We start from the raw sequence: 13,725 nt of genomic DNA, 5'->3' as shown, positions 1-13,725 counted from the left end.
AGCACACAAAAACAAATACAGCTACAATCAGAAAAAATGTCCCTGACCTGCACTTGTGGCACCTCACTGTTCAACCATAGAAAATATTTTCACCACAATGTCATCATCTTTGCGAAAAGCAGGTGACATCCTGCAAGAGGCTAAATGTAATTAATGTAGAGTAGCTTATATGTTCAATATATCAGAAAAACTTCAGGATTTATTTACTTCAAATGGTGTTGATTAATGTGACATTCATGACAACTATTGTGAAAACTTTCATCACTATAAGATGATGATGAGGTAATGGTGATAAGACACAAATGAGCGTTATATTTCTCAGTAGAATCGTCCCTTTAGCTTGTCTTGTCTGACCATTTTATTTCTAACTTAATCATGAATGTTTTTTTCTTTTTTTTAATTTCTTTTGAAAAAAGCTTTTTTTAAGCCCATTTTATTCCCCTGCACAAGTACACAGCCACACAATATATGTTCTTTTCTGGCCATTTAATACACCCCGGAATACATTTCAGCTGAGAAGGATTTCAGTGTAGAAATGTGTTCCCAGTATTCTAGCTTATGTCAAAGGAAAGAGCATGTCATTGGGACATCAAAGGTATTGAAACATCATTAAAGAAAAATATACAGTATCTACTCCTAAAGAAATAAATGATTAATTCAATATATCTGCTTGGTGCTAAAGTGACCTTGACCTACTGATATGGTTTGATAAAGTGAAAAGCATCAAATTACTGGTTTGTACTTTTTGTGACAAAGCTGGTCTAACCTTTCAAAGTAAGAAGAACAAAAAAACAAGTTCCAAGGTCCAAAAGTTAAATGAAATGGTAGCTTTAGACAGACACATAGGAAAAGGTCACATTAAGATAAGAAACACACTAAAAAGTTTTTAGCAAGACTTTCTTGTCGTATAACCCTAAGAGGCTGTCAAGTCCAGGTTAAAAAGGTTTGTGCCCTGTGCTGCTGAAACCATCAATGTCCTATTTAATCTCATACATAAAGCAATGAAAGATGAACAAAAACCCCATTGTAGGATGTTCATCCATGATAAATTCCTAAAAATAACAAACCTGAGGCATAACTGGCAACTTATTTTATCAGAAAGGCAAGAGGCAAATTATCAGTCTTTACACACAATCTTATCTACTTGTGAAACCCTAAAGCCCAGTGAAGGATAAGGAAAATTTGCTTTCTGATCAGTCTGCATGCACTGATGCCCATGCTGCCAAAGGGCCCAACTGGCTGTGTGCCACAGTCAAGCCTATTTATAATAACCAATTTTAATACTGTTTAAAGAAACACTTTAAAGGATTCCTGAGGTCATTGGGCAGACATGACAGGTACAAATCTCCGTAGTCAATATTTTTCCCGTGAAAACAAAAACAGTACAAAAACATTAATTTTACATGGGAATGTTTTTTAAGAGTGAAATAAAATCAAACAACAAATCTGACTTATGATTCCTAGGTGATTTGTTCTGAGGGCAATTAACAAGTCCTACATCAGGATTAGCCCTATCCTCTTTGGCACCAGCTACCTGTCTTCAATCTGTCATTCCTATTAAAGAGATCAGGACCATAATGTCTTTTTTAAATTCATTTTTGCTCAGAGTTTCATTGCCCAAGGCTTTACTGAGTACAATTACTAAGCAAACATGAAACCACAACATAGCAATTTTCTATGTTTAGTATTTTACAGTTGGCATACTTAAATCAAAATGTTAAAAATGTGAATTAAAATTTTGACAAAATTAATATTTTGTATGTTCACTTGAAAAGACTGAGGAAAAGAAGTCCAACAGAGTGGTCTCTCAAGAAGAAAATTTAATAGGCTCAACTGCAGATATCTACCAGTCTTATATTCTAGACTGAACTTGGTCTTAATTTTTGACACCCCATGCACTTACCCCAGGCGATCCTACCTGGAAACCTTGGACTGTGATGCGCACCGTGTCCCCCACCTTTGCCCTAGTGGGAGACATCAAGAGTTTAGGACCCTTAGGAGCAGCTGGAAAGAGAGAAAAAAATAAAAGACAAAGGTCATTGTACTGAGCGTGGGGAACAAATCCTGCTGGATACCTGTTTTGTCACAGTGGGGAAGAGACAAATACAATTTCCTGTCAATTAAGGTCACGGGGCGAGAGGCGAGGGACCAGCAGGTTCTTTCATCCAAAGGACTGCTGGATTTATTCCCCCTTGGAGAGAAAAGGAACTAAATTGGGTAGCTACTCATTACTAGAGGAGAATGGGAATGCACTGGGTGGAGTGTGAAGGCAGTGAGATAAGGGACACTCAGAGAGCTAATTCCCTTGTCTTAGTGTGGACAGCAGTCCCCAGATGGCTTTCATATGGACCCTCTAAAACAATGGGGTGCAAGCAGGAGAGGGAGGAGGCAGATTCTAATATTCTGAGATTGTGAGGGGCTGGTGATTGTCCTGTGTATGTAGTGTTGAGATAAAATGAATGATTTGCATAATGTTATTAAAAGGTCGTTTCATTACGGCTAAACTGCGTAGTATACTGCATTAGGCCCATATAAGCAGGTTCTGCACTATGTGAGATGATTAACAATTCTCCTAAAGATAACTGCTTTACACACTGTGCACTTCCATATGTTAGACAAATGGACTGAGCAGCACATGCAATGAGACTCAAGCTAAGGGCATCCTATCAATAATGCCTGTACAAGTCCAACCCAGGAGTTCTTCAATTAATTTGGTTTGAACTCTCAATATAAATCACACTGGGTGCTTGTTTCCATTGATGAGTTAAACCAAAGGATAAATAAATAAACAGACAAATGACCTCACTATTTAGCTATTAATCTGGCAACAAACTGTCCATTGTGGCTAATGAAGCACAGCCTTTTCTAAGGCAGCCACTGACTATGCAAGCCTACAGCAAACTAACGGATAAGGAGTTAAACTATTAAAAATGTAGCATGAGGCCTTGCCCATATATTGGACATTCCATCTAGGGATTCTTTTATAAAACTGACAAGCTGTGAATATGGTTGGAGAGAGCAATGGGAATTCTACATAAACCGATTGATTTATCCAAGAAATCAGTATAGACAGTCCAAACTAATGCAAAGTGAATCAGTGGGATTTTTCAATTTAAAGGAAAACATTCAAATATTTATATTGGCAACCCAACCCAAGACATCATGTGAGCAGTTTGACATGACTAACTGTTCCATCTCATGCTGAAGTTGGAATGCGTTGCACAGGCTAGTTTTGGCACAGCAGTGTGAAGTACTATCTTTCCACGGCCCACACACTAATGGAAGGGTATTTTTAAATACTGGTGTCATGGCGTCACATAGAGCTTGCAAGGCATATGGCCGGGGAAGCTGATGGCTGATTTCTGGGATTTGCTCCAGCAGTGACAGTTGGCATCCTACGTCACCACCTTTGATTGGGGCAGCATGCAGTGTGATGGACATAACACAGACTGTCTCAGAGGGTGAGGGCCTCACAGGGAAAATGAGTCACAGTCCCTTGAGACTGCAACCTAAGACCCAACTTCTTCCGTTTTCAAGAGGGAACGGTTATCACTTGATACATGCCCTCCAGAAAAACAACTGTGCACCCTGCATCAGGTGTGCTTTAATACTGAGCCAAGACATCAACAGGTCTGCCCAGCTGCACAACAGACTTAAGCAGTTGAAGGGAACCTGTCACATTAGCTGGGTGACTGGTTTTGTTGGAAAAGAGAAGCTGGAGCGGTATGCACGCAAAATTTAAAAAGCTTGTTCTGTCGTGGTGAATCTGGCACGGTGTAATGTCTTTCACGGATAGACTAGGTGACCCAAAGCATGGAGATAAGACAGATTGATGAATGTGGAACTGAGCTGCAGAAGAACACAGATACAAACAACATGCTAGATACACAAATTTTGATTTGCATGGACAAACAGGCAGACACACAAACACACACACACACAAAACACAGACATTTACATACAAATAACCACACACATATATGCATACAATCCCCCAAATTCACACAGAAATACACACCTGCACACACACAGTTCACAGATGCCTCCCTGAAACAGAGCATCTGCTCTCTGATTATCATGGTCTGGCAAATCAATGATTGGGAGATGTGAGGAAGCCTGGATCTCTCCTCACTGCTGTAGTGTATGAAATGAGAATTCTATCACTTGTCTAATAATATGTTGAATAATAAACACCTTAGCTCATCCAAAGCCAAAGCAAAAAAAAGAAAAAAGAAAAAAAAGTAATTATTAAGATGTACTGTGGTCATGAATACAATCCAGGAAACAGAATAGAACAGCCTCATGGTCTCACAGAGGTGTTGCACTTTTCTGGACTCTCAGGGACAGGTGCCAGCTTTAGAACCATTAGCATGGCGAGCGCAGAGTCATTCATGAATATTCATATAGTGTAATGCAACACTGGTCGATTGTCAGACTGTCGCTCTGTCTCATGTGGCAATATTAAATCTCTGAAAGATTTATTACTTATGGCGCTGCAAAGACCTCCTTTTCATTTCCTGACCAAACACACCTGAGAACTACAAGTGTGGGTGTGTGTGTGTCTGTGGAAACAGTAAGACAGATCCTGAGTGCAAGTATCCAGTTACAGCTGCATAATATAAATGAAAAGGGTACGCCAATGAAGGCAGTCTTTAGGTGAACTGTTTTACATGATCACATTCAAAAAGAAATAAAACAAAAATGTTCAAATACTCTGCATTCAGTTTAGTCTATGACATGACCCAAATCGAATTTCTATTTTAATAACCTCTGACCTGAATGGCAATCCTATTAATTTTGAGAGTGCTTCAAATAAAATCAACGAAAGTGCATTTTCTGTTCTCTTTTCGTTAGGTGGTGAAAAATAATTTAAAAAAAATGAATGCCTGGTGTTGCTCCTTGCATCTCTTTAAAAGAACAAAGGTAGTGATAAATTAATGGCTTCAAACATAGCAGAGAGAAAGGCTTGTCAAAATATTAGAGCCTTTCACATGGCCCAATCCCCTCAGGGTATGTCATCTGTTTTATCATCAACATGTGCAAAAGCTGCTCGAATCTTTACTGGAGAAGACAGCGCATGCCATTATACCCTCAGCTGGTGCTGCTGTCTCTGTCTTGCATGCGATTTTCCATATTTCTATCCACTTGCGATACGATGTTGACAGTTATTAAAGACAATTTTCTGGTTTCTATTTGAAAAAAGTGACAATAGCAATCGTGACATTTGGTTTTTAAATAGGGACCAAAGGTATTGTTTTTTTAGACAACTATTGCTTAGATAGGCTTAAATGGTTTCAAGAATAAGGCTGGCAATCTTTTATATTTTTCTTGATATCAATTGTCTGAAAAGACTAAAAGCAATAAACTGATCTGATTTACAAGTAAGCTACTATTAAACACACATAAACAACAACATGGTTGCACTGGGTGAAATGGTGTACATTACATGAGGCATTTTCATGCGTGTTTACAGAACCACATGCCTGTCAGGACTAATGCAGATTAGCTCTCATACGCTACCTGTCAGCCTAATTTTTTCTTATGGACACCCCTGGACTCCCTGTTCCCCTCCCGCAAGCCCTCTAACTCACCTGATGTAGATCTGAGTGCACTCTAGATATGTGTATGAAGCATTGTTGTACATTTATGTGTCAGAACACAAAATTTTGGAGCTGAGTGTCACAGACAGCTTTTTTCATGGGATTTGATGACAATAAGAACACCAGCCTAGTCCATTCACCTGTTTTCCACTAAATTTTTAGCTGAAAAGTAGACTCCTCATCAAAAACTGACTCAAAACACTACACGCTACACAACACTATCTAACAAGAAATATTAAATCTATCGGGTCTCTCTAATTGAGACCCATCCTATTTACCTAAATATGCATATGGATTCTGGCAGGAAATCTTCCTGGTACACAAGTATTGAACTTAAATTTAACCCAAAATCTCCAACTTTTTCTCAAGCAACAATCTGTGAGTGCATCATCAAAGAAAAGCTGGACTGATGGAGGGAACTTGCTTCAAAAAGATTATCTGCCATTGTCCATGGAATCTTCAGTCTATTATGACATCCAGTAAGTTTTTTCTAAATTTAAAATAAATCAAGCTGTGTTTGAAAAAAAGAAAGTGATCAAGCTTTACTGATTAGTACTGATGTATATCAGTATTAATGTACCAATTGTGTTTTCCATCATGTATATGTTTGATAACAGTGGACCTCTTTTAAAAAAAAGATAAAGCTGTGGTGTGTTGTTTATGTCAGAATTTAAACCCTTACTTATCATTTCTTAAAGCTATTAAAGACTTTCCACTTCCAAACGATAATGACAGTCTCTATACAGTGACTCAGAGTGACCACAGCTGCTCACCAGCATAACAAGAGGGATACCTTAATTTGATGAAAGGCGGTGATGTGAGATAAAATACTGACAGGAAGACATAATGCAGTAAGCAAACGTGTACCTGTGCTATCTCCTCATTCAGAGTGTCTTCCTGCCTTCAACCATTGCGAGCATCTCATGGAAGATAATGTCTCTGTTTATCATGTCAGGACTGTGTGGCTTGTATCCAGGAGGACCATGCCAACACTTTGCCTTTGAAGTGTTAATTGGATGAGCTGGAAGCCATCTTTGTTTTTAGATGGAAAAAAAGTGTACATTTGTGTGTGTGTGTGTGGATTACACATTAAAACTTAATGCTAACTTATCCCTTAAAGCACGACTCCTGTTTTCAGAATGAAGTATCGGCATTGCTCCGTCTTCTACTTTGAATAAATTACAGAGGCTCTCTTTCAGTTTAAAAATCTAGACTGTGAGACCGAACGGCTTTAGGGAGGTGCTCACAGAAGTTCGAAGAAGAGCAGTGTCTCTGAGATTGTCTTTCCAATGATATAACATTGGTCAGTGTGTCTAAATTCTCATTTGACTCCTCTAATTCAGGTTGACTTTTTCAATAACAGTACTGAGTTAACTCAATCTAACAACAGACAGCTCGATGAATTGCCCTGTCAGTCACTTGGAGTTTTGCATTCGTCGCTAAACTCGCAATCTGCTCGGCTGTAACACAATTAAGCAGCATCAAATGAAAATCAGTGTTGCTCTGAGTACATTTGCAAAGGAGACATAAGGGGGCCCAGTCAGTTTCCAAGTGTGGCAAGGGGATACAAGGAGACAGCAGGAGATTATAAGTGAAAAGAAATGAGAAAAGGGAGTATGTGTCTAGGTGGAATGTTTTGGATAAGGTGGGAGGAGGAACAGAAGACAGATGAGAAAAAAGATGGTGGTAGAATGAGAATAGCATGCAAAAACAATGAGCTAGTCTCTGTCCTACTCACCTAAAGTGACCTCTGTCTGCATGGGCATGGACAGTGCTGGGTGCTTCACTTCGCAGCTGAACAGGGCATCATTATCCAGCTGAGGGTTGAGGGTCCAGGTGAGTCGGGCCTGCACCACCACAGAGCCGTCGCTCTGGGGGAGATGAGTGTGGCTGAAGTAGTAGAGAGGGTCTGTGCTGTGCACCCAGCGGGGGAATTCCCGGCTCACCACTGTCTCTGGAATGACCTCTGTCGCAGGGCTGGGCTCGTGGGCTTGCTGGCCCTGAGTGTGGACACGATGAGGGCTCTCTGTGTATAGCCGTGCCGACCGCCCTTCAGGGTCCAGAAGGGAGAGGGAACGCTGCAGTTTAGTGTCATCAAGGTCCCTGCTGATGAGAGGCCTGGCTCCTCTCACCCCTGCTGAGCTGCTGCCCTGCTCATTGGTGGAGGCTTGAGTGTAGGAGATCACCTCTATGAGCTCACCATCACGTTTAAAGTATACCTTTTGACAGGAGTATTGAAACAGAGTGAGAAGCAGGAGGATAAAAAAGAAAGGGGAAAAGAGATGGAAAGATATGTTACTACACTTAGATTAGCATTAATTTGAAGTCCTGTTTCTGGCCATCTGGTGAGTGTAATATTCACTCTACTTTCAGCTCTGTTTTGGTAAAATATCTCTTCAGCAGCTAAAAGCACCATCATGTTCAGTAGCCTGTGGTTAACTTTGTCTGCCTTTTGGTGCTAGGCAAATACTTTAATAGAGCATTTTGGATTTTGAGCAGAAAATAGCTGGAATTATCAGCACATCGGTAATTCTCCACCCAATCTGTGCACAGTTAGGGGTCAATCATTCTCCTGTGGGAGTGTTCTCCTGTGGGAATAATTGACAGTGATCTGTTTGTAATCTTTCACATTATATTCCACATATAAGCAGTTTTGTGGGTAACACACAACTACTACTTAAAAAAGTATTCAGTTACGATATAACAATCCATTACCTTTAAGATATTAAGAGTAATGGATTTGCTTCACATTAATTCCATGGTTTTTGTATATTTGTTGTTTGTACATTCCAGAATTTTTAATGAGGGAGAATGACTATGCGTCGTTTTGTTAGATCGTTAATGTAAAAATAGTGATTAGCAGCTTTAAAAATCATTTGCTGTGCCAGTCCTGCAGTAGCCTGCATTGCCCAGGACATCACAGGAGTTTTCTCACCTCTCATGAGTCTGTGGACATCTCTCAGTGCCTAATCTTCTGACAGGGAATTTAGGCTCCCATTTCAGCCAATAACCCCCAGATATTAGCTCTGAAATAAGGTTGTGTAGTCATTGCCTGTGGTGTTACTATTTTGGAAACCGATATGCTTTCTGTTTTTTATTTATTTATTTATTTTTTTTGGTGAAAAAAAATTGATCTGGAGCTCTTTTGGGAACCTTTGATCATTTGAATTCAATCAGAGTCATCATTTCAATGCACTGCTAGAGATTTAGTGAGGACATTGAATAGTACAAAGCCAAGCTCCTCAGGGATAACAAATGATATTTTCACATTAACGAAATAACCTTTGGAATGCATTACATCTTTACAGTTAATCATTGTTTATCTTTAAAGTGACAATATGGAATTTTCCTCAACACTTCAACACAGTCAGGTTAAATTCAGATCAACAGTACAGCTGTACAACTATCAACTTTAATGTTAAGTGCTCAAGGACACTATTTTTTTAAAATTGCTCATTGAAATATCATTCAGAGTTTAGAGTTTTATTTTATACTGACATATTACTTGACAAACTGCCATTCAATCTAACCTTTATTTTAGTATGTTTAATTTAAAACACAAGCACAAGCTGGAGCTGTCTGTGTGGTCCACCTTGTTGATGAAGTTATGTTTGCAAAGACAGATGCAGCATCACTATATAACAAGCTGTGTTGTGCTCCTAGGTTGTATCATAGTCTTTATAGCCAACTCTAAAAACTCTAATGCCTGCTATCAGAGCAGGCTGGTACACTTCCACACAGGGTTAGGTGACTTTGCTCAAAGGCGTTCAGCAGTACTGACTGTTGGCAGGATTGAGAAAAAAGAAAAGAAAACCAAACCAACCTGCTCGTCCTGCCTAGGAGCCTTGAACTCCAATTGCTCTGTGGCCCCATCTATCTGCACCACACTTCAAGTGCAAATGTAGGGTTTAAACAAACAAATAAACCATTCTACTAATGTCTACATCTACAAGTACAACCTTTCTGTAGGGATCATTTTGTTTGTTAGTAATGTTGTCAAGACACTTATAAGGATTACTACAGCTGAGGTAACTAACTGGACCAATTCAAAACTTCTGGTAAAACCAAAATCTATAAATGTAGGGCCCAAGTTTTAAAATACCAAAATTCCCCTTTAAGTGTAAGTACTGATTATAACCCAGCAGAACATTTAAAGCTAATTTACAAATGAGGTTCAAATGATTACATGTTCTAACATATATTCCTCTGGTGAATATAATGTGGTAGCATTTAATACCAATCACCCTTCATCTGAGTTTACGTAATGTGCTCTGCAGAGCCAGAGCTTAAAATCCAAAGAGCAATGGGAAGTAAAAACATCAACCTCAGACCCCATTGCGTCTGCTGCTAACTCCTACAGCTATTCGACAACTTGCAAAAAGATGGAGCTTTTCCACTGTGTATTAAAAGGCCTCATTAATTATCACAGCAGGTGGAGGGAGAGCAGAGTGGATTAGAACGATCCATGCACCTGTTCTATAGCTTTTGTTGGACAAAATGGTGAGGGTACACAATAACACCTGTGCTGGCCATGGATTGGTATACAGAATTAATTCTGTAAGCCTACATAACTGATTTGTTTCTGTAAACATTAACAGACAAGTTAATTTATAGGCATAAAAGAAATATTGATTAAACATCTACATGACTTAACATAGTGCATAGAGCCATGTGCTGTGTGTTCTGTGAATGACTCAGAAATAATGTCTTTACTGAGGTGTTGCCTCCAGCAAAACATCAAGCATAGGTTTACCTATTCATAGGGATCCCACCATGACTAAATATCTTTTATTGCCACCTGTCTGCTTAAAGTATAAGAAAAGGAATCAATCAGTGTTTCATCGGGGACAAGAATGAATGGGATAACAGATACGTAGCCGTGGGGAGAGAGTGAAGTGTTATTTCTGTATCATTATCTTGCAGTTCTGCTCCTTTTTCATTTCCCCTTTCATTACTAGGAAGCAGATTGCATATAGATATGGAAATACAGCAGACAAAGATATAAATAGACATATATGGAAATGTTTGTGGAGTTGAGTCAGTCCTTTTGGATTGCAGTTTGTAATTTTGTTTATCCTGTTAAGTGTCTTCCAGTCAACATGTCACCACATGTCATCATGATTTTTTTTTTTCCCAGTATACTTTTGGAGTGGCAAATAGTTTTACATCGAATGCCAATCAGCAAAATGTGTTGAGTTCAAAAGTGCCATTTAAATGTGAGCATTTTTTCTTTACCGTTGAACATAACAGGCTCTAAAACATCAATGTGTAAGACACCATTCAATTAATGCCAAACAGATTGTGCCTTGGGATTAAAAAGATTTGTCTGAGAAGAATGCAGGGCTTCAAGGCCAAGATCTGACATCTTGCAAAAGTGTTAAAAATGTGTTCTAAAATGACTTTTCAATGTATTGGACAGCTTATGCCAGCCAATAAGAGGGAAAAGACAGACCTAACAGAGGTCTCTTGTCAGACTACATGCCATGTGACTGAACAAAACAAGCCGCAAAGACACTTATCTCTGTAAATATTAATATGAATCAATCCACAAGTCTTCTTAAAGTGTAAGCGCAATTAAGGAGACATCTGCCATCACTGCAAACTTGGTCTGTGTTCATATAAGCTACCTACTAAATTGCTAAAATCACATTTCCCACATTTCCTTGTCTGACAGGCAGAGAAAACACATCACTTCTTTCATGGAGAAAACACTGATTAATTTTCCACAAGTGATTATAAAGCTGCCAAAATAAGGCTGAGGATGTCTCTCACTTTGATACATGTCTGGAGTAAATACATTTCACAAAGTGACATGGGAACTTTTGTTGGTTTCTGCTTTGGAAGAGTCACCTTTCATATGATTATCCTGCATGCACTGGGTATAGATAAAAAGCATTTTTTATAACATTATTCAATGGTGCATTATCAAACCACACACACTTTCTTTGTGCTCTCAAGTAAAGACATTGGCTAGCATGCAATACAAAATGTGACATGACGATATAGTCTTAAATGAACACATTGTCTTATTAGGCAATTTGTACAGTTTGCTGCTGCAGGACTTGTGAAGAACTACGTGTTCTCATGTAAAAGGGGATTTTTGAGTGTTTTTGGCGTTGCTACTGCATTGTTCTCTTACAGACAGTGTTACTGCATGGAATAAAGCGATTATCAATCATGTCTCTGTTATAAATCCCCGAATACCTCATAGTCCAATATGTGCCGACAGTGAAACCAGACACAAACCACTTACTTCATTTTGAAATGAATTAGCACAGAAAAAAGAGATATATAATTCAAAGCAGAAACCCATACACAATGGCACACATGGCAGTGGTAAAATTTAGCTGGGATAGAATGGAAAGGGTTTTGCAATTTTTCCTGTGAATAGACAGGGATGAAAGCACCTGCACAAGGCACACTGCCAAGCTGCCCCCCACCTCACCAACATTTCAAATGTAACAATCATGCCTTGGTCCATATACACCTTTATGTTGCTGCAATTAATCATGGCTGTGTCAAAAGGACAAGGCGGTAATTTATATGGTAACAGCAGGATTCAATGAGAGAGCAGAAGCAGGAGAAAAGGGGAGAGAAAGAGGAGAGAGGGAAAGAGATCCTGGCCATGACTTAATCAGCTTTCCTTCTTATTATTAACTGTCATTATCTTTCTTCTTTTCAATCAGTGCTTGCTTGTGCTGTGAGGATGCTCTAATGAGCGGCACTGGGAAGCTATTATTGATATGTCACCAGCTTGCTTCAGTGACATCAGATGCCGACAGATCTTGAAACATAATACCAGACAATTTTAACACAAGCAGTCCATTATATTCAGCTCTCTCCAAGCTGCAGTAGGGGAATTTGGCATGTTTGGAGTCTCCTAAAAGTGGTGGGAAGCAACAGCTTTTGACAGCTTAACTTCAAGATACAGAATTTATGTTATGATGCAATACAAGTAATCTGCACGCAGCGTGATCATGTGTAAATATGGTGAATCTGCTGTATATTATAGTAAACTATAAGGTACAAAATAAACTGCAATAGTACCCTGCTGGGTCATTATATGAAAAGGGCAGCGTTCCGTTTTATGATACAAAGATGCCATGATAAAACATAAGCAGCTTATTATTTCATTGGAATCTGCTGAGGGTAGACAACATGTTAAAGGAATCCAGTCCATTGGTGTGACAGTATTGCAACAACAATGCTTTGTTGGTGTTTTACGCTATATCACTAATGCCAGTGTCATTCCTTAATTTCTATGGAAGCTGTTGGAGCAGTTGCCATATAGGAGCAGTCAACATTTTTCACATCAGTGGAAGAAATATGACTTAATCTAGATTGCTGGCTAGTTATGTAGGTAGATATCAATGAGCACAACAATAATAGAACTATCTGAATCTGTGACCAAATCAGAAATGTGTGCAGTGTGTACTGCCTTAATTAAATGCCAAGCAAGTTCAAATCTTACATTATTATATATATATATATGTGTGTGTGTGTGTGTGTATGTGTCAAATTTCTAATCATTTAACATTATTGCATTATTGTGTAATATGCATTGGTTTGTCTGACATTTGCAGAGTCAATAAAATGAACATAATAATCTAGAAGAAGGATAGGGAGGAGCATTTAACACTACTTTTAATATTAGTATAACCAGACAAACAACAGTAGCAGCAGTGGATGAACTTCAGCTCTTTCAGTAAGACAGAATGAAATGTCAGAAGTTACACCGGATGGAAAGACGCAAAAGGATGTTGCATAGCAACAGAGAATATCTTTTACTGTGTGAAGGACAAAAGCAAACACAAAGCATTTGTCTCTGTTTAGGATTTTAAAGTTACATTAAGGTTCTTGTATATCATCAACGATCCTGCCAAGTCAGGATGCCTTAATTAAAGTAAGGTCAAAATACAACTACCGGTTAACAACATGTTATATAGTTTAGTACTTATTATAGAATAAGAGGTGTGATCTATTTATTCTGTCCATCAAGAGCTCAGTTCTTATTACATCTTAGGGGCAGGGGACAGTGGTACTGGGAAAATCAGTCCTTTATAGCTGTTTGTGCTTTTACTATGAGACAAAGTGTAGAAAAGAGGTCGTTTTTATCCTTACTTCC

General features: G+C 38.8%; 1 protein-coding gene across 2 annotated transcripts in view; it reads right to left on the bottom strand.

The window, feature by feature from the left end:
• igsf21a (immunoglobin superfamily, member 21a) overlaps nt 1-13,725 on the bottom strand; it is a 158,055-nt gene that overhangs the window by 9,583 nt on the left and 134,747 nt on the right. Inside the window, exons 6-7 of one of the 2 annotated variants that reach the window (XM_046382406.1) lie at nt 7,339-7,819; nt 1,904-2,004 (exon numbers count right to left, since the gene is read on the bottom strand). In XM_046382406.1, the coding sequence (XP_046238362.1) occupies nt 1,904-2,004; nt 7,339-7,819 (582 nt within the window). The remainder of the gene's footprint in view (nt 1-1,903; nt 2,005-7,338; nt 7,820-13,725) is intronic. The other variant, XM_046382407.1, reaches the window with a different exon arrangement.

This window comes from Scatophagus argus, chromosome 3 (assembly GCF_020382885.2).
Source record: "Scatophagus argus isolate fScaArg1 chromosome 3, fScaArg1.pri, whole genome shotgun sequence".
NCBI lineage: Eukaryota > Metazoa > Chordata > Actinopteri > Scatophagidae > Scatophagus > Scatophagus argus.
The sequence above is the reverse complement of the archived record's forward strand: the minus strand, read 5'-3'. Positions and strand labels throughout refer to the sequence as shown.